This window comes from Cetorhinus maximus, chromosome 6, assembly GCF_964194155.1.
Source record: "Cetorhinus maximus chromosome 6, sCetMax3.hap1.1, whole genome shotgun sequence".
Taxonomy (NCBI): domain Eukaryota; kingdom Metazoa; phylum Chordata; class Chondrichthyes; order Lamniformes; family Cetorhinidae; genus Cetorhinus; species Cetorhinus maximus.
Genome location: NC_135884.1, coordinates 15,186,882 through 15,206,119, shown reverse-complemented (window position 1 = coordinate 15,206,119; position 19,238 = coordinate 15,186,882). Strand labels below are relative to the sequence as shown.

The following is a 19,238-nucleotide window of genomic DNA, read 5'->3' as shown; positions in this document are numbered from 1 at the left end:
GCTGGTTGTTCTCAGGTTTCTCAGTCACAAGTTGTAGAGTAGGCGTCCTATCCTCCTGGCTCTCCCTCCTGCCTCTCAACCAGGGAATGGTGTGCAACACAAGGTAAGCCTGGAGTGATGGGGAGAAAGTGTTTAATCCAGTAGGTACACTGTTTATGGAATAGGACAATAATAGGTCAAGCTGGGAAATATTGTGTATAACATCACCACTCCATCGGAACTCTAGTGAGTGGCATTGTACAGGAACAGGAACAGGAACTAATTGGTTGAGACAATAGCTCCAATTTCCTGTTCTGCCAATTTTTCAGTGTAACAGATAGTTTACAGTGCGTCCGATCAATGTATCCGCTAATTTTTTTTTGCAGTGCGCAACCGATTCATTTTAATTCACGGGCCCTTTAAATTTTCTTGCACAGCTGCACAAGTGCAATAACTTATTAGATGGATCAACTTGTGCACGGCCCATTTGGGAACCTTTGGTTGCACGATCGCACGGCTTAGAGAGAACATTGCATCAAATATGTAGAATATTAACTGGTGTGTTTCCCGGTGTAATTCCTTTCAATTGTGCTATAGCGACACTGGATGTCAGGGAGACATTGTGATCTTTGGAGTTGATCTTTTGGCTGATTATTCCATGGTGTTCGCTTATGCTTCATTTAATGAAGCAGCTCAAGTCAGGCTATAGAGAGACCTGAATAAATTTTCAGTCTTGGGCTAACATGTGGCAGGTAATATTCGTGCCGCATGGTGACAGGTAAAATTACCATATTGAACAAAGTAAAGCCCAACCATCTTCCCCATGATCACACCACCATCAGCAAGGCCCCCACCATGAATATCTGGAGGTTAACCTTAAACAGAAGCTGAACTGAACCAGCTATATAAATACCTTTTGGCTACTTAACAGAGCAGAGGTTGGGGCCTCTCTTCATGACCTTTCAAAATTTCCCCACCACCTGCAAGACTCGAGTCAGGAATTTGATGGAATAATCACCATTTCTCTGGATGGGTGCAACCACAACAATATTCAAAATGCTCACCACCTTCCGGTACAAAGCAATTCACTTTATGGTACCTCTGCTGCTGGAGTCAGTGTAATTAAAGTCAGTTGGCGTTTGATTGGAAATTATAAATATTAGAACGATCAGAAAAGAGCACTGGAAACAACATCAGTAGACATTTGTGACATGGGTAATTCAAAACTTATGGCTTAAAGGTAAATGGGGCTGTTGATGGTGAGACTCACTCTTTGGAAAGGAAGCATACACCTCTCCAATGGAAGGACATTTCAGCAACAATTTCTGGAGTTCTCTGACATTCAAAACAGCGTCAATCAAACATGAAGAGAAACAAGAACATGCTAATGTGGTTGATGCGACTTGACAGATACAGCAAAAAGATGTTTGAGGGTAGAAAAAATTAAAGTGCCTTGTAGACACCCCTCAAATTAATGCTCACCGTCCTTCAATAGTCTTATTAAATTAAAAACTACACTGAAAATATGATGCAATAAAGATGTTTTTTAACAGCTTTTCTTCAATTCCATTGAGAAGCCACAACCTTATTACAAATGAATAGGCCGCCATCCAAATCAAGAAAGTCACTGGAACACCACCCAGTTTGGCACTACACAGTGATATATATGTATATGGTCTTCAAAAAGCTCCATTCTGCTTTAGGACTAGTTCCAACTTTTGTTATTCCTTGCATTATCAAAAAAAATTCTGCTTTATAGTAGTGAGAAACTTGTTGTGTAACACTTCACTTTTATTGAATTCTAATTTATCCTGGGTGTGTGACCAATTTTCTGGATGGAGCCTGTTTCTGGCACAAAAGCTTGTGGAAACCTGAGATGCACTGAACAAATTTTGCTTTTACAATTCCCCGAACATTTGCACCAGTTACACCAACATTGGGCAAATTGCACCAAGGAAACCCAACGTAATCAAATGGGAATTCCAGGCACTTCAATATCAAATTTCAGATGTACATTATAGAGGAAATAGGATTGTACAGATAGAGCCAAAGTGTGTGTAGCGTTCTTTTCCTCCCAAAGTTATTTTCTTTTCAATTTCATTATTGCCTTTTTGGGAAGGCACGCCAAAGTAAGTGGGCAGCAGTGGGCCTTCCCTGGGATCGAGGACCTCGGAGACGGAAGGCCTATTCGCCGTGAGCTGCCAGCCAATCAGAGGTGGCAGCTCTTCATGGCTCAGCAGCGCCACTGGGGAGGCAGTGGCTGCTGCCGGTGCCGCACCCACCCAAGGCCTAGGATCACTGGGGGACCCAGACATAGCTAAGCGATGGCAGGAGCAGGGGCACTGGGTGGGGGCTGCGGTGGAGAGGAGGTTGTCAGCAAGGACAGGCAGTGGCTCTCAGCGGGCTCCCGTTCTCGATGCCAAGGTCCCTTGATCAGATACTAAGTGCCTTTGAATGAGGGCACCACCCTCCTCCCCCACTCTCGGAAGCCAAGAAACTACCCTGTCAGGGTTGCTTTTCCGGCTTCCTGCAAGGCGAGTCCTTCGCCAACAACTGGGTGAATAACAGCGGTGGCTGGATGTGGCCATTAAGTGGGCATCAATTGCCTACCTATGGGCCTCAATTGGCAGCGGGCAGGAAGGCTGTCCACAAGTCTGCCTGCCTTGGATTTAATCGTGACAGAAGGTAGCCGGATCCCTAGGTGAGCCAACTATGTAGCCGGTTAAATGCCCCCCACCCCAGCACCAAACTCACCACGGGAGAGGGCATTAAGTTCCATCCCACGAGTGAGAACATTAGATTGGGTCAATTGTAGCATCCCAAATGCTGACCTAACTGAGGTCAGCTAACTCAGCACAGAATAGGGATAAACCTTCAGTCCTTTTACACTGCATCCCTAACTATTATACAGTGGATCTAGAGTGTTTGATTATTTGGCATGGAATTTCTTTGGTTTCCAAAAATGTTGTCTTTTTGGTTTGTATCTTACAGAATGATCTACAGCAATTGGGAGAGCTTCACCAGCTACTGAGAAAAGGGCCACAGTCATGTTATCAGGTCTCAAGCTACTCGCAGGCATTTTTTTAAATCTCTCCACCCATCCAGCTATCTTATGGGGGGTAGAATCAAAGCCAGCACTGGCTTCACCAATGCTCAACAATAAGCCATTTACTGTGATTTGGAACACACCTACTGAAAACTGTAAAGCTAAATATAAAGTTGATTTGGATCTGAGTCCCTTTGATGTTGTTGAAAACAAAAATGAGATCTTTATGGGGAATAAGATTACCATATTCTACAAGGACAAATTGGGGCTCTACCCATACTATACCAAAGAGGGGACCCCAGTGAATGGTGGTCTTGTGCAGAACGCCAGTCTACCCAAGCACCTCGAAGTAGCAAAAGAAGACATTGACAATTTAATGGATCAAGACTTCAGTGGTCTTGCAGTGGTAGATTGGGAAGAATGGCGACCACTTTGGGTCCGCAACTGGGGCTCTATGGATATCTACAGGAAAAAATCTATCGAACTAGAAAAAAGCAAAGACCCCAGTTTACCTGATAGTGAGATTCTCCAGATTGCCAAAAAGAAATTTGAAACTGCTGCAGAGAATTTTATGAGGCAAACACTAAAAGTAGGACAGACTCTGAGACCAAAGGGCTGCTGGGGCTTTTATAAATTTCCAGAATGCTATAATTACATAAAGGAAAACACACAAAGCGATTACACAGGCCAATGCCCGGAGGAAGTTATCCCTAGAAATAACCAGCTGGCATGGCTCTGGAAGGCATCACAGTGCCTGTATCCCAATATCTACATCCCTCAGAGAGTGGAAGACTCAATTCAAGTTCAAAAGTTTGTTCACTACAGGGTTAAGGAGGCTCTCCGTGTTGCTGCCCTTGGTCGATCCAGTGAAGCCCTGCCTGTTTTGGTTTATGCCACATATTCATACATAAAAACACTCGACTTCCTTTCTGAGGTAAGCAAGGTATTGTCCAAAATAAGTCAAGTGGCATAAATGGCTTCAATTGAATAAGTTGCAGTGCTGATTTCACAGATTGTGGGGCTCCAGCCTGGATTTTGTGTTCCCAAGTATGGTGTGCAGAGCCGGTAACATCCCTGGTGCAGCACACCCACCTTGGGAGAAACAGCCCCAAACGGCCAGATTTTTGTTCCAGCGGTGGGGAAGGTGGATGGGTGCATCGGGTCCACCACCCCTGGAAGCAGTTCAGAGGCAGCCACAAGGGCTGCTGAGCCTGAAGTGGGCCATTTAAACGGCCTGCCTCAGTGCTCTGGCAACTTTTGTCCCAGTTGTCATAGAGTTAGGTCCAATAGCCCTCACCCCTCACACACTCCCAATCCGCCGCCCACTCTAGATGTCCCATCCATGCCAATTCATGCCCCACCCATACCCCCAATGGCCCTCATCCCCTCCATCCCAACCTATGACCCTCTACCCATACCCCGTAGCTCCTCATACTCTCCATGCCAACCTAGGTCCCTCTACCCATCCCCCATGGATCCCACTGTCAACTCATGTCAAGCAATGACAGCGCCTTCTTATCTCCATATCCCCTTATGGTCCCAAACCAGTGCCAACTCATGCCTCCCACCCATCATCCTTTGTCCTTACACCTTCCATGCCAACTCACCTAGTACCCACCATGGGCAGGCCTCAGGACCCGTGCTGAGATAAAACAAAATATAGTTCTAAGTATCTATTACAGTCCCCACTATATAAATAAAACACTCTGGCCCAAATTTTCACTCCGAGGGCTGGTGCGCAGAGCTGAAAAATTCCCCATTCACCAGCCCTACCCGGGGAAAAACCGCCCTGGACAGCTGGATTTTCACTCCAGGGTTGGTGGTGGTGGGTGGGGGGGGAATGCAGGATGGAGTCAGGCCCACCAACCCTGGAAGCTGTACAGATGTGGAGGAAGATGTGGGGTATAGAAGGAGGACCTGTAAGGAGTTCCTGCTATGAGGCAGAAAGTGGGTGTAAGCGTTGCTTTAATTGCTCGGAGGAGACATCAATCAACAGACAGGTGGGTACAAACTATAATAGTTGTCCAGCTGGTTGTTGACACTGGAAGGGGTTATCAAGACCCATCAAGGTATTTTCCCCAGGAAAATATAGTCATTACTGCTGCCTATTTTCATTGCAATGAAGGAGCACACTCTACAAAGTTAAAGTTGGAAAAGCTTCACAACACACAACATTGAGATGGCAACATCTTGGTACCATCAGCTGCTCATGATATCCTGTATTGACTCAGATTAGGGGATGGCTCATAGGCATCACATTTGCCAGGAACCTTGCCCTTCCACCTGCCCTCTTTCCACCCATCTCTCAGGGTACAGCCATGCCACTGAGCCTCACAACTGCACGCTGTCATGACAGAACAGTGTGACTCAGAGCGAGCAGGCCAGCAGGGTAGTTTATGGTCAGGAGCGCAACACGCCATCTGCAAGCAAATGCCAGACCACCCAGCATTCGCCCAGACCTATTTCCACCACCCCCACCCTAACATCAGGCATTGATGAGATAGAGAACATAGTTTGTGTCTGTGAGCAGGCGTGTGTGAGTGAGACTATTCGAAACTGGAAGCCTTACATCCCCATGTTATTTTTTTTCATTTGTCATGTCTGAATTTCACAAAGCAGACCTAGTGGGGAAGGGGCAAGAGGGGCTCCCACCCATTTCAGTGACCAGGATCTGCAGATCCTGGTCAAGGAGGTCAAGAGAAACCCCAGCATATTATATCTCAGTGACTGGTGGAACTAACCAACAGTGACCAAGAGCAGATAGCCTCTGCTGTGGGCACAGCTGGGGACCATGACTGATCATGAATTCAATGCAGGAAGAAGTTCCATGACCTGCTAAGCTCCAGCAAGGTGAGTTGTTCAACAGTAACACACAGAGGTCCAGGTGATTGTTCACATCTGAATGCTGCACCAATGGTGGGGGGGACCTCTTCTTTAGCGTGGAGGCTTGTATGTCCAAGGTGCTCCTGTAGGTGCACAAAGTAGAGTGTGAGTGCACACGGTGATGCACCGCCAGATTCAAGAGATTTGTCTCTGATGTGTAGTTGGAAGATCTGGTACATAAAGGGTTAATGTGTGTCTGCATACAGTACTATCCACACAGTGATGTAAGAAGACACCTGACCCAGAGCCATGATCAGTCCAGTGATGGACACAGTTGGGTTAAGACCTAGAATGGGGTCAGCTCCATACCTGTGCCTTCTACTGTGATGATGTACATGGTTAGGAGTTGTTAATAAAGACTTGTTGTTACCAGACTCCAGACTGGAATCCTACTTCATGGTGTCCAAAGTAGGATTCTTCATGGTGGCAGCATCAGGATTAAAACTCTCATCCTCACAAAAATGCTGAGAAATTAAGAAAATGGACAACTTTGATGGATTCTGCACAGAACCCAACTCCCAAATGAAGCTACAGATGCTGATAAAATTCACCAGAAAGAAGAAGCTCTGGGGACACAAGTGCCTGGAAACAGACAAGAAAGGTAGAAGTTTTACTCAAGCAGAAGGCTCCATCGCATCCCCCTGGGGAATCCAGCTTCAGCAAGCAGCGCTCACAGCCTGCAAGGGTAAGATTTTTTTTTAAAATTCCGGGCCAGCTAGCCCTGAGAAACCCCTTTTTTAAGTCACTCAGTCAGAAGCGCCGTTTAAAAGCAACTCATCGCTAAACCCGACTCTAGACTCCACGTCTCGGCGCGTGGCTGCCGAGTCCGGCAAGAAAAACAATCGTCGTTAACAACTCATTCCGTCTGCACCAGGTACCTCGCGGCTATCCAGGTTCGGAGACAGCAAAGCCCACGGCTCTTTCCCAAGAGCTCTGACTCATAACATGATACCGCCGAATTAATTAAGTCAGCAGCCAGCCGCCCTTGCGCTCCCTTCTTCGCTGCCATTTTGAAAACCCCGCCAAAAATCCGGCAAGAGCGGGAGGACCCTTTGTTCAGCAGCAACCGCCAATACCATCTTGGAAGCTCGTAATCTCTTAAAGCTGTACCCATGCTTTTTTAAAATCTTCAAAAATGGATTGCCATTCCACACTTCCAGTTCCACTGGGATTCTCACATGGCCCAGACCAGCCACACAATCGGGGCAGAATTCTATGTCGCGCGGGCAGGTGCATGCCTGACCTGCTCGGACGTAAAGTCGCACGAGGTGACGTGAGGCGAGCGTCCTGACATCATCGTGCAATATTTCGCTTGGTGGCATGAGCGCAGAAGTTGGAAGCGCCCCCGCCGACAATTAAGTGGGCCATTATGCCCAATAACGGCACAATCGCCTCCGATTTTTCATGGCCTTTACAGTTGGCGGACGGGCAAATCGGCCAGGCGGCCTTTACATTTTTCACCAAACTTCATCCAAGGGCGGCATGAAATCTCCGTCGTGAAAGAAATAAAAATAAATAACTGTGGACCGCGTTTTTATGAGGTATATTTTCAGGTGCTTGGTTGAGACGTATGGATATTTTTTGCAGCTTTTTAAAGCTTTACTTCATTATTTGAATGTCTGCAGCTCCCTGAGGCAGCTGTCTGCCTCCAGCGAGCTCTCTCACAGCGCTCACCCGCGCCCATGGTCGCCCGTCCTCCTCCCGCCCTCCCCCCAGCAGCGCTGAGCTTTTCAGCACGCGTTTCACGCTGACCGGCTATTAATTGGCCAGCCGGTGTGAAATCGCGGTCAGGGGCCAATCGCTGTCAGCGGTCTGTCTCCAGGCTGCTCCTAGGCCCGCCAATCATGCGCGCCTGCCAAAGGTAAATTTCAGGCCTGGAGCCTTTGGGGGAAAAGGTTTTTAAGATACAACATTGCTACAGGTCTAAATAAAAATTAGAGGCAGAACAAGTTAGAAAATATCTTTACTCGATTGGACCAATAGCAGACAGCATCAATGCATGATAAGTTATTGATGGATCGTCGGCCAAATTAATGATGTATTGAAGTCTTTCGATGTTTATTTCAACTTGAGAGCCAATAAAATACCGGAAAGAGCTAAATTTAATAAGAGAGTCCAGTGCTCTGGAGAACCTGTTGATTCTTCATTAACAATCTCTATAGGATGGCAGAAGGATGTGAATATGGTGATTTAAGGCCTTACCTCATCCGAGAGAGAATCGTGGTGGGTGTTGCAGACAATTCACTCTCTGATCCCCTTCAAGCTAAAGATGATCTTACCCTATACAAGACTAACCAGCTAGCTAGACTGTCTGAACTACGTGAACATCCTAAGGGGAGAGAGCATTTCATGGGGAAGAATCCAACCCTCTGTCCACCATATCAGCTCACAGAGAGGCAGGGGCCACCCAAGTCAAGGAAAGCAACCCCTGAACCGCCCAGCGGAGTGTCCTTGTCAGCGCTGCAGTGTGAAGCACCCTCACAGGCAAGATCAATACCCTGCGAGCACTGCCCAATACTCCCACTGCAATAGACAGGGGCACTAGGGTAAGCTGGGCAAGTCAAAACCCCAGCACCACACAGACATCCCAAAGGTCATCCAAGAGGTCGGGACTGAAAACCCAGAAGGCACACAGCCATTCTTCTTGGGTGACATCAAAGGATGCAGTTCTTCGTTTTGGAATGCTGACGTCCTGGTAAATGGTCATCTAACCAATTTTATATTAGATTCAGGTGCCAACGTGGCAGTCCTGTTAGACGAGGAACCATGGCTCCAAGGCCTTTGGATTCGAACAACAGGCACTCCACTGTATGGAGCAGGGGGAGTCCGACTCCCGGCCATTGGCATGATCCTTGAACCACTGAAATATGGTGACAAACAAACCTTTGAGCTGGTGTATGTTGACCACAATCAGCCTTTCCACCTTCTGAGCAGAGATGCCTGCATAGCCCTCGATCTTCTCCAACCAGCAGGAGATGTTAAGACTGCCACAGTCATTAGTCGGCCAGAACAACAAGGTCCTGAGTCCTCAAACACCAAAGAGTATTCAGACTCTGATTTCACCTGTGACCTTTCTTTTCTCTTTGTGGAGCAGGTTTGCCCATCATCATTCCAGGTCCTGGAAAGTCAAACCAACCTATCATTCACAACATTATTATTACACCTCCAGTGGAAGTGGTACCAGAGAAGGATCAACTGTCTGAGGAGCCTCTACCTCCAACTACACACCAACCACTGTGCACACATGGCAACTTCCAGCGAGCTCACCACAAGGGATGCTGGAACCTGGTAGCAGTCTCACACCATGAACAACAAACAGCAGAGCTGAACATGCCACTCAATCTTCTTCTTGCCACAGGAATGCTATTCCTCAATCTCAGAAGCTTCCAGCCATCCTAAATGGAAAAGAAAAAAGTAAAAAACGCTGCCAAGTAGATGAATACCATTTTTGTCCACGATCAAGAGTAACCATACATCGCCATACCAGCCAGACCAACCAGACATGGTCTAACCTCAAGCAATGAAAGAAACAGATGAAACCATACCCAAAAACCAGTCCAATCTTCAAGCCAACAACAAGAACAAGCAACACCAGAGCCTACCACTCTCCCGACAGAATGGCGAACCAGATGTGGAAGGGTTATAAAGCCTCTTCACCACCTGAACCTTTAACTTCTAGGACTTGAAGGGGAAGATCAAGTAGTGAGGATGTTGTTAATGTTAATACTGCAATAGCAATAATGTTGAAATAGCATTACGTTTGTAACAATAAGGTTAATGCACAAGATTTATAGCAATGTAAGACTTGGAAGTAAACTAAAGTAACTCTATACCCATGGGATAAAGACTTAGGGGGAGGTGTAGTAAAAGGATCTGGTACATAAAGGGCTAATGTGGGACTGAGTACAGTATCGCCCACACAGTGATGTAAGAAGACACCTGCCGCAGAGCCAGGGTCAATCTGAGATGAATATAGTTGGGTTTAGACCTAGAATGGGGTCAGCTCCGTACCTGTACCTTCGACTGTAATTATGTACATAGTTGTGAATTGTTAAGGAAGACTTGCTGTTAACAACTCCAGACTGGAATCCTACTTCATGGCGTCTGAAGCAGGATTCTTTTCATGTCGCACTATACATTAGGCTAACATTGCTCTGTATTTTGTATCGGCCCATAATGCCAGGGAGGTGGCCCAGACTGGGGAGTGGGTCTATGAGGCTATGGGTGATCAGGAACATGGAAGAGCCAACCATGGAATTAGCCAGGATGCCAGCCTGGCTGGTGTTGGGAATGGAGAATCGCCCAGAGCGGTTGCTAAAGGTGGTGGTAGAGGCTCTTTGGAACATGCTGGTAATGGTAGAAATGATCCTGTTAATTCACTGAGTAGAAAGGGACATTGGTATGAGAGGGAGTGTGAAGGTTGGGTTGCATGATAAGGACACCACAATTATAGAGAGATGCTAAAGGCAATGGCTTATATCAGGGCATGCTCTCACAATGTAAAGGGTTAAATATCATAACCTCCTTTTGTGTCTCAGACAGGTCCTAGTGCCACTTACTCACTCCCTCGCCCTCCCAACACCACCCCCCACCCCCACCCCCACCCCCACCCACCTCCAAGGCCACCTCATGCCTCAAGCCTCCATCAAGAGGAGGAAGACATTTTATTTTTATTCTTTCATGGGTGTGGGCACCGCTGGCAAGTCCAGCATTTGTTGCCTACCCCTAATTGCCCTTGAACTGAGTGACCTGATAGGCCATTTCAGAGGGCAATATGCTGAGAACTACCAGGGCCATTCCCTCCTGATTGTACGCTACCTGTGCCACCCCCTCTGATGGATCTGCCCTGTGGTTTTATTTTCATGAAATGTGGGTGTCCTTGTTGCCCTTCCCTAATTTCCCTAGAATTGAGTAACTTGCTAGGCCATTTCAAAGGGCATTTAAGAGTCAACCACATCACTGTGGGTCTGGAGTCACATGTAGACCAGGTCAGGGTTTTATGACATTCAATGATAGTTTCAAAGTCACCATTACTGAGACTAGCTTCATATTCCAGATTATCATTAATTTGAATTCAAATTCAACCAGGTGCTATGGTGGGAATTGAACCCATGTCCCCAGAGCATCAGCCTAGGCCTCTGAATTACTAGTCCAGTGACATTAACACTATGCCACCTCCCGATAACAGAGAGGTCCAAGGAGGCAGTGTCACGTCTGACTAACTCGCACTCCGCCAACATAGATACTAGCACATCAGACGGAGGTAATGCACATATAGAGTCAGTGGCATGTGGTGAAGGGCATCACACCAGAGTGCAGGAGGAGGTGTCTAAGTCAGAGATATTTGTGCACAGTCCCCCTCAGAGAAGGGGGGAAACTCACGGTGATGCTCCTGTAGGCAAGGAGGTAGCACCTCAGGCATCACCTTATGGTCATATTATTTAGAGCATCAGCAGCAGATGTGTGGATAGCTTGCGGAGTTCCCTAAGGCAATGCTAGCTCACTCACTGTGAGTGAAGGGGTCCATGTGTCGATGAGCTAGACTTTGTCTCGGGGGCTCAATAGCATGAACTCCAACTGTGAGAGAATGGCCAATCTCACGGAGAAACACATGCATCATCACTCAGAGTGGGTGCAAGAGCAGTGTAACTCCCTGCAAAAGGTACAAGGCACCACTCAGTAGCCTGGAGCAGTCCGCTCAGAGTCTAAGTGCTCACATCCATGGACCACATGAGAAGCTGTGAACCCTTAACAGGACCTTCACACTGGTGGCACAAAGATTGCTGGAATGAATGACTGCTGCACCCCAGCAGTCAGCCCCAGGTAACCTACATGGAGTCCAGCCTAGGACTGTGGAAGTTGGTGAGGAAGGCGAAGGTTCCGAGGGCACCTCAACACACTCATCTTCTTCTAACTGCTCAGGCTCTCTGCCAGCGCCCTTGTTAGCTCTACTTGTCCCAGTGACAATGGCTGCCCCTGCAGAAATACAGAGGCTGTAGTCTGAAGGAGGTCCCCAGTGAGCCCCTGAACGACACAGCTGGCACCACGCTCCTTAATGCCATATAGCACAAGAGGTGGTCAGACTGCCTCCACCTCCTCCAAGGCAACACGGGGATGGGGAGGGGGGGGGTACTTCATTGGAGCATTTGTGAGTGCAAGGCACCATTTTGCCTCCATCGCTGATGGGTTCACCGTGGTTTCATTTCATGCCACTTTGTTTATATCATAACTAAGCACATTGTAAATACAAATCACAATTTCTGAAAATGTCTTGGTCAGCTTTTGTACACTAATTCCCTCAATGAGAATGTTTACAGAATGAACTAAGATCTTACCATTGGCACTGAAGACTGCATGCTGAAGTCCATCTCTCATTGGCATCTTCAGGAGAAAAAGTGTGTACATGTATGACTGGTAGTGGAAGGCTGCTTCCTTCTTCAGACCTTCAGATAAGGTTGTCGTACACCAAGGGTTGCAGTTTGAGATGCTCTTTGCAGCATTTCTTGTCCACCAATGTTTGTCTTTAAGGGAGGATCAATGATCAGACTCAATGATCAAATCCAATTTATCAGGCACACTTCAAGCATGAGTGCTGTGTCGAAGGCAGTCATCTGCATGTGATTGTTACACAGTCACTTATGTGGATTTTCCGCATGTCAACATGTATGCTCCAGGGAAGCCTGTTTGTGTAGTTTCTGCACTGCATTTGAAGCTTTGTCTTCTAAGTGGTAGAGGCTGTGGGGTCACAGGGAGCCAAGGTGTTGGGCAGCATTGCATGTTGCAGATGTCACACACTCCTGACACCGGATGCTGGTGATGGATGGGTAATGTGGAAGGTAATGGAAGGAGTTGCAGACACAAGTGTGGTATCACTCTGCACAATGTGCAGTCACTGCAGTACTATTCGCACGCACAATCAGATCTGAAGATCATGGGTGTAAAGTCGTTTCCTACCAGCACTCTTGGCATAGTTTACATGGTTGGACTAGATGGCATTTTCTCCGGCTCATTGACAGCCTCTAACATATGTATGCATGGTCCAGGGTGTGAAGGACTTCTCAAGGTGTATTTGTGCACCATGTTGAAGCCAAGGGTCTTGATTTGGTCATGATTTCAGCCATGTTGATAGTACTGCTTTCAGTATGTGCTGTTGATTTTCTCTCTTTTTGAGGATGGGCATTTCCCTGAGGAAGTGTGGCTTCCATGTTAAAGGTTTATTATGTGGAAGCTGCTCACCGGCGATTGGCTGATGTAATTTGTGACATTTCAAGAGTCTAGGAGAATCTATACTGAATCAGCAGCCTTCTGGTGATGACCACCTCCCGTAAAGAATATGTCATGGCTACATTGACCTGCCCCTCAGGTGGTCTCCCATTGCTGCCTTCTTCCTCCTTCTGTGGGTCATATCAATGACCCTGGACAGGGGCCTCCTCCTCCTGCTCCTCATCTTCCTCATCATCCCTCTCCTCAGATGTTCTTCCCCTTCTGGTTATAGTGCCCTCCCGTGGACCATGTTGTCGGGCATGCAGCACATGACGACTATTCTAGTGATGCATGCTGGGGAATATTGTATTGCTCTTCCAGAATGGTCAATGCACCTAAAGCACACCTTCAAGGTGCCAATAGCCTGCTCTGCCGTGTTGCTGGTCAGCACATTGCTGTTGTAGAAGTGCCTTTCGGGCTCCGTGTACAGCCACCTAAAGGGAGTCAACAGCCACCTCCTTGTTCCCCAGAAGCCAACCATGGACCTGTGTGAGTGTCCGAAAAAGCTGAGGAATCCTCCCATTCCTCAATATAAAAGTATTGTGGCAGCTTCAAGGATACCGTGCACATCCATGCAGGAATGCCCAAGAGTGGCCGCACACCACCTGCACATTCAAGGAGTAGAAGGATTTCCTGTGCATGAAGGTGTCAGGTTGATGACTTGGTGCCCTTATTGCGATGTGAGTGCAGTCAACAGCCCCCTGTACTAGAGGGAAGCCTTCTAATTCTGCAAATCCCCTGACCCTCTGCACCCGCGGCACCACATCGATTAGGAGGTCTATGTGCTCCTCCAGGGCATCTGTAACTGCCTAGCTGTACCTGTGTCAGCTGCTTGTGATATGCCGTAGAGGACAGCGGCTGACCCCTGGAAAGACCCAGCAGCATAAAAATTCAGTGCCACTCTGACCTGAATTGCTGCTGGCAGAGCACAAAGATCTGCAGGCTGTGGAACCAGGTCATGCTGCACAAATGCACATATCATTGTAACCAATTCCTGGGTTAATTTGAGCCTTATTCTGCACTGTTTTTCCGTCATATCTGGATATGACCTCAGCAACCAGTACACTCTTATTTCAGGGAAAAATCTTGTTGTCCTCTTCCTCCTAACTGGTGTACACTGCACTGCTTCCAACTCTTGGCTTTCTTCCCCTCCACCCCCAACTCTGGCTGCAAGTTTCTCCCACATACATGCCTGTACAGCCCAAATATACAAAGGTGTCATCCCCATTTTGAAACTTCTTTGGCACAATGCATGCTTGTCCCTTATCTGGATGCCCCAGTCAGGAGGGCCAGAGATAAATGCCCTTCCAAGGCCGCAGGCCCCACTCTCCAACAACCTTGGGTGTCAGCCGCACACCTGTGCTTGAAATGGTTAAAACTTCTGTGGCACTTACTGAAACTTTTTAAGCTCTCCAAAAGGGGACCTGACCTTCAGCTAGTTTTATGACTTTTACTCAAATTCGTAAATCCAACGAGTTGCATTCTGGAAATGACTGCGACTAAAATCGCTTCTAATTGAAAGCAGCTATACTTTTAAATGTGCCACTCTTCTGTGAACTGCACAATCCACCCAACCCCCACCCCATTCCCACCCTCGACAAAAAATGCTGGATGCCAGATATGGGGGTGGACTTCCAGATTCACGGTCCGGGTGCCTTTTTGGATAAGGCTCAGAGCCATTCCAACTCTGCAAAGATCCAGGCCTCTCATTGATAAAAGCCAATACAATACATTTAAATCCCTTCAAGTATCTAATCCCTTATAAAAACAAACATTTACATTCATAGCTCCACACCAAAGACAGCTAATCACTCAATAACCTCTTGGAGCTGTCAAGCAATCAGTGAGCTATTAGGCCCCCACTGTCATAATGATAGGTTGTGGAAGCAGTTCTAATATGAAAATGATAATTCTCAGGCTCATATCAACAAATGCCTATTGAAATTGCAAGCACTGATTTTTTTTCAACTCAAAGGCATAGCAGGTTTTTGTTTCTCAAAATTTAAAGAGCAGGAGATTTAAATAACTTGAGAGCTTTACAGTTCCAGAGACATTACCCATCTTTAATGCACATTCACATCAACTCTTAAAAATCGTAAGTCACACACTGCGAGAAACAGACCTCACTCCTGCAAAAATAGGGTCTGTTTGAACTCAGCATTGAGTTCAAATGGACCTGCTGTGTTCAGGTTTCCCTCATGTGCATATCACATGCTCACTCCTTTTTCCCTGCGAAAATTATATCTGTCAAAAATGTGGGAGGAGCTCCTGGATCCAGGGCCCCAGCACTATTTTGATTAAGACTCTGAAATTCCAGGCTTCAGATTTGAGTCCCAGTTTCAGCTGTTTTTTGCATTTGGGCTTTCTTCGTGCTGTCGGTAGGTGAAGCACAGGAACAAGCAGAGATGTATTATCTAACTAACAAAAAAAAATACAAGTAAAATGTCCACCCTCAATACTCTTACCCCATATACCAGCTGGCCATGAAAATGTCTGGGATTGTTCAGCTCTTCTTCTTAAGCAGTACTTTGGTATGGAGGGTGACTTGCTTCCACTCCAGTTCAATGTGGTAAGTCCAATTATAATCTGCATAATCTGCCACTTGTGGGGAAGACATTGCTTGAAGGGTTAGGTAGATGGGTTGCTTGACTGTTTGTGTAGGAGGCTTTTTTCTAGCCCGCCCTTACATGATGCATTGTTAACTAACGACGGGTTACACCAACATACCGCCCTCCATCTGCCTTTGTCATTCAGCTACGCTTTAAGTCGAGCTTTAAGCTCTGGAATTCCCTCCTTACACCTCATCAGCTCTCTTGCACTGCCATTAAGGTGCCCCATAAAACCTAGTTCTAGAAAAATGTTTAAATATTAAAGTCACTTAAATATTTTGCACAAACCTAAAAGAGAAAGTAAAAAAGTCAATCTAGTTGGTGCAATCAGCCCTTTAGAACAACGTAGTCAGACACCAATACATTGTGGGGTAGATTTTCCACCAGAGATTTTCTGGGGAGATTGTTTCCAAGTTGTTCCTCCCCTCTACATTACTCTCTGCCACTTCTGGTATTCACTCCTGGAATTGATGGGAAGCATACAGTTCCACGGTCAATAAATGTGGAGCCATATTGAAATCTTCCAGCTCTTTCACAAGTACTAGCAGCTGGTATCAAGGCAATAGTCATAGATACCAGGATTGGTGTCACTGCCCACTTTCTGATAGGTAATGGTATGTGGCAGAGGGTGAAATGAAAAGCTGAGGAAGAGGAATCAAAAAGGGGAGGGCTTTAGCGAGGGGGCAGTGTACCAACCTTGAGGAGCATTAAGACTTGGGCTCACACCTACACATGCACTCACTGTGAGATTTTTAGTCTAATATGAGCTGTATTTGAGACATGGGGAGACAAAAAGAAATGGCAAACCAACCTTGAGGTGCTTTTGAGCACCACCCACCAGCTGGCTCAAGATCACCTTTAGTCAGCACAAGGGGACTTCTCCATTTAGTTGGTTTTCGTTATCAAGTATGCTGTTGTAAATTACTGTGAAGTAACATGAGAAATATTTTGATCTTCTAATGACTTGAAATCTAGCTCGATCCAGAGTACTTGCTGTTTCCAATATGTAATTAGCATCTTTACCTGTCATTTTCCAGATTGACTTGGTACATACCATTGGAGAGAGTGCAGCCATGGGGGCCTCTGGAGTGGTTCTATGGGGGAATATGGACTTTGCACACACCAGGGTGAGTACTTCATTCCCAGACATGTAAACACATTCAATTGAGGACATGTGACAAGTGGCTGTGAGCTGGAGACAATATTCTATGATGACCCAACCATGTAACTAATTACAAGTCGAATATCCTTTGTCTGTACATCCAAAAACTGAACTTTTTGAATGGGCTATGCAGTTAATTTGTATGTTAATAAAGCAATGTAATATTATATTACAGGTATACAGGTGTTAACAGCCAAAAAGTAGGGCATGTGGGAGTTGGCAAATGGAGAAGCCACCTAGTATTTGTAGACTATAGCTAGCCTAGGCTTAGGCTATTGTAATGTAAGTAGGCCTAGGCCTACCATATATACAATAGATCCAAAAATTGAAAATATCTGAATACCGAAACGCAATTGGGCCAAAGGAATTCGGATAAAGGATACTCGACCAGTAGCACTTAGATGGAGTTGTCCCCACCTTTTGACATCTCTGTCAGATAATCCCTTGGGAGCTGCTAATTCATGGCTGAAGTCATTCATGTGCATAGAACTCTTGTTAAATTTACTACATATTTGAGAATATTGAAAGTGCTGGACTGATTCTTAGAAACTCTCTTAGCATGTGTTTGTGCTTGTGTTTTTCTATTAGCAAACCTGTATAAATCTGAAGAATTACATTGACAAGCAGCTTGGAACATACATTCTAAGCATTACTAGAGCTACGATATTATGCAGCAAGGTTTTGTGCAATGGCAACGGACGATGTGTGCGGAAGGACCCTGAATCCAGAGCTTATCTACATCTTGATCCCAAATTCAATAATGTTATCTCTGATCTTATTTCCACTGGCTCTGAACGGCCCCATGAAGAATTCTATTCTGAAGCTCTGAAAAGCTTGAAAGAGCAGTTCAAATGCCAGTGCTACAAGGGAGGGATGGGGCCCAATTGTGAAGCTGAATCAAATTTTTAGATTGGTAATTCTTTTTTCCTCTTTTTCTTTCTTTATATTTCAACTTTAGGTGGTGATTCACGCTTGCAATCCTCAGGTCAGTAGCTGTAATCCCCATATAATGTGTACCTTTCATTGGGCAGTCACACAAGAACAATCAGGAGCTGGAATCTTGGAACCGATGTTGATCTATGAGATTTGACCACCAGAACGCACTGGTCAGCCAGCATCAAGGCTGCCACGATTTTGAGGCCCCGGCCATATTTGTATTTAGCAGACACACTGCAGGGGTCAAATAGAAGTCCTGATGCATTTGACTGCTCTTTGGACTCTGGGATGTTGGTCAGTTGGGACGTTGGCAGAGACCATTGGATAAGAGCTCAGACGGGAGAGAGAATCAAAGATAGGATGGGGTGAGGCCAGGCCAGCAGCACACTGCAATATTTCTGTGGAGTCAGGAGGGGCACTCCTGTTCCGTCTGACTCCACAAGTAAAGCCGATATCTTTATGCCCTGAATGCCAGTACCCATGGGTGGAGAGTTTTCATTGTACCTTCCACCTACGTGTTCCATAAAATGGCAATTGAGATCCTACCCTGCCATTCGTGTCCCAATTTGAATGGTGAAAGGCCTATCTCTGTTTCAGCCAGACTCATGAACACCCCAGTGATAGGGCACCAGCCTAGCCTCATCCCATCCTATTAATACCAATTTTTCCTCAAGTGAAAATTGATCCCTGTGAATGATCTTTATCCCCCATCTCCAGTTGTAACCCCATCAACACTATCCTATGCAAATCAACTAAGCAGCTTCAGGAATTGAAACCTATTGTAGGAATATTGCCATGCCTCAGCCAGGTATTTACAGTATATCACTAAAGATAAGCCATGGAAACAATTTGTTCCAAAATTGTACCCCAGCTATAAATCCAAAATTATAAGAGAATCCAGCTATAAATATGGAGTTATAAGATTAAAAGGATTGATTCTCCTATGTAGCAGGGATTAAAAATTAAAAACAGAGTTCAGCTGTGGGACAAAAGTTTATAAAGCTTATAAACATGCCTGTGCATAATTAGGTGCTCTAGGACACCAACATCCTGTGGCATAGGATATGGTATACCATCTAACACATGGCAGTTAATGAAAAAATAGGAACAGGCCTCTACATCACCTCAGCAAGGCATTGATAACTTGTGATATACAACCTAACAATGGATAACATTAAAAATGCCTCAAAATCACTTGTCAAACTAAATCCTGGAAATTGAGTACAGCAAGAAAGTAGCCACTATCTGCACCTCTCAGTACCTTGTTTGATTAAAGGATGTTGACTCAAATGAAGGATATTGGTTAAATCAAATGATGTTTTCCAGCATGTGTGTTTAATATGCTATATGCTGGTTCAGC

At 46.0% G+C, this 19,238-nt stretch overlaps 1 protein-coding gene across 1 annotated transcript; it reads left to right on the top strand.

Moving 5' to 3' along the window:
• The first annotated feature begins 1,342 nt into the window (after window positions 1–1,342).
• Window positions 1,343–17,851, top strand: LOC144681413 (hyaluronidase-1-like). The gene is made up of 4 exons (XM_078543008.1): window positions 1,343–1,412; window positions 2,983–3,959; window positions 16,818–16,907; window positions 17,531–17,851. The coding sequence occupies exons 1-4, from the start codon at window positions 1,343–1,345 to the stop codon at window positions 17,849–17,851; spliced, it is 1,458 nt and encodes a 485-aa protein (XP_078399134.1).
• Window positions 17,852–19,238: the final 1,387 nt, after the last annotated feature.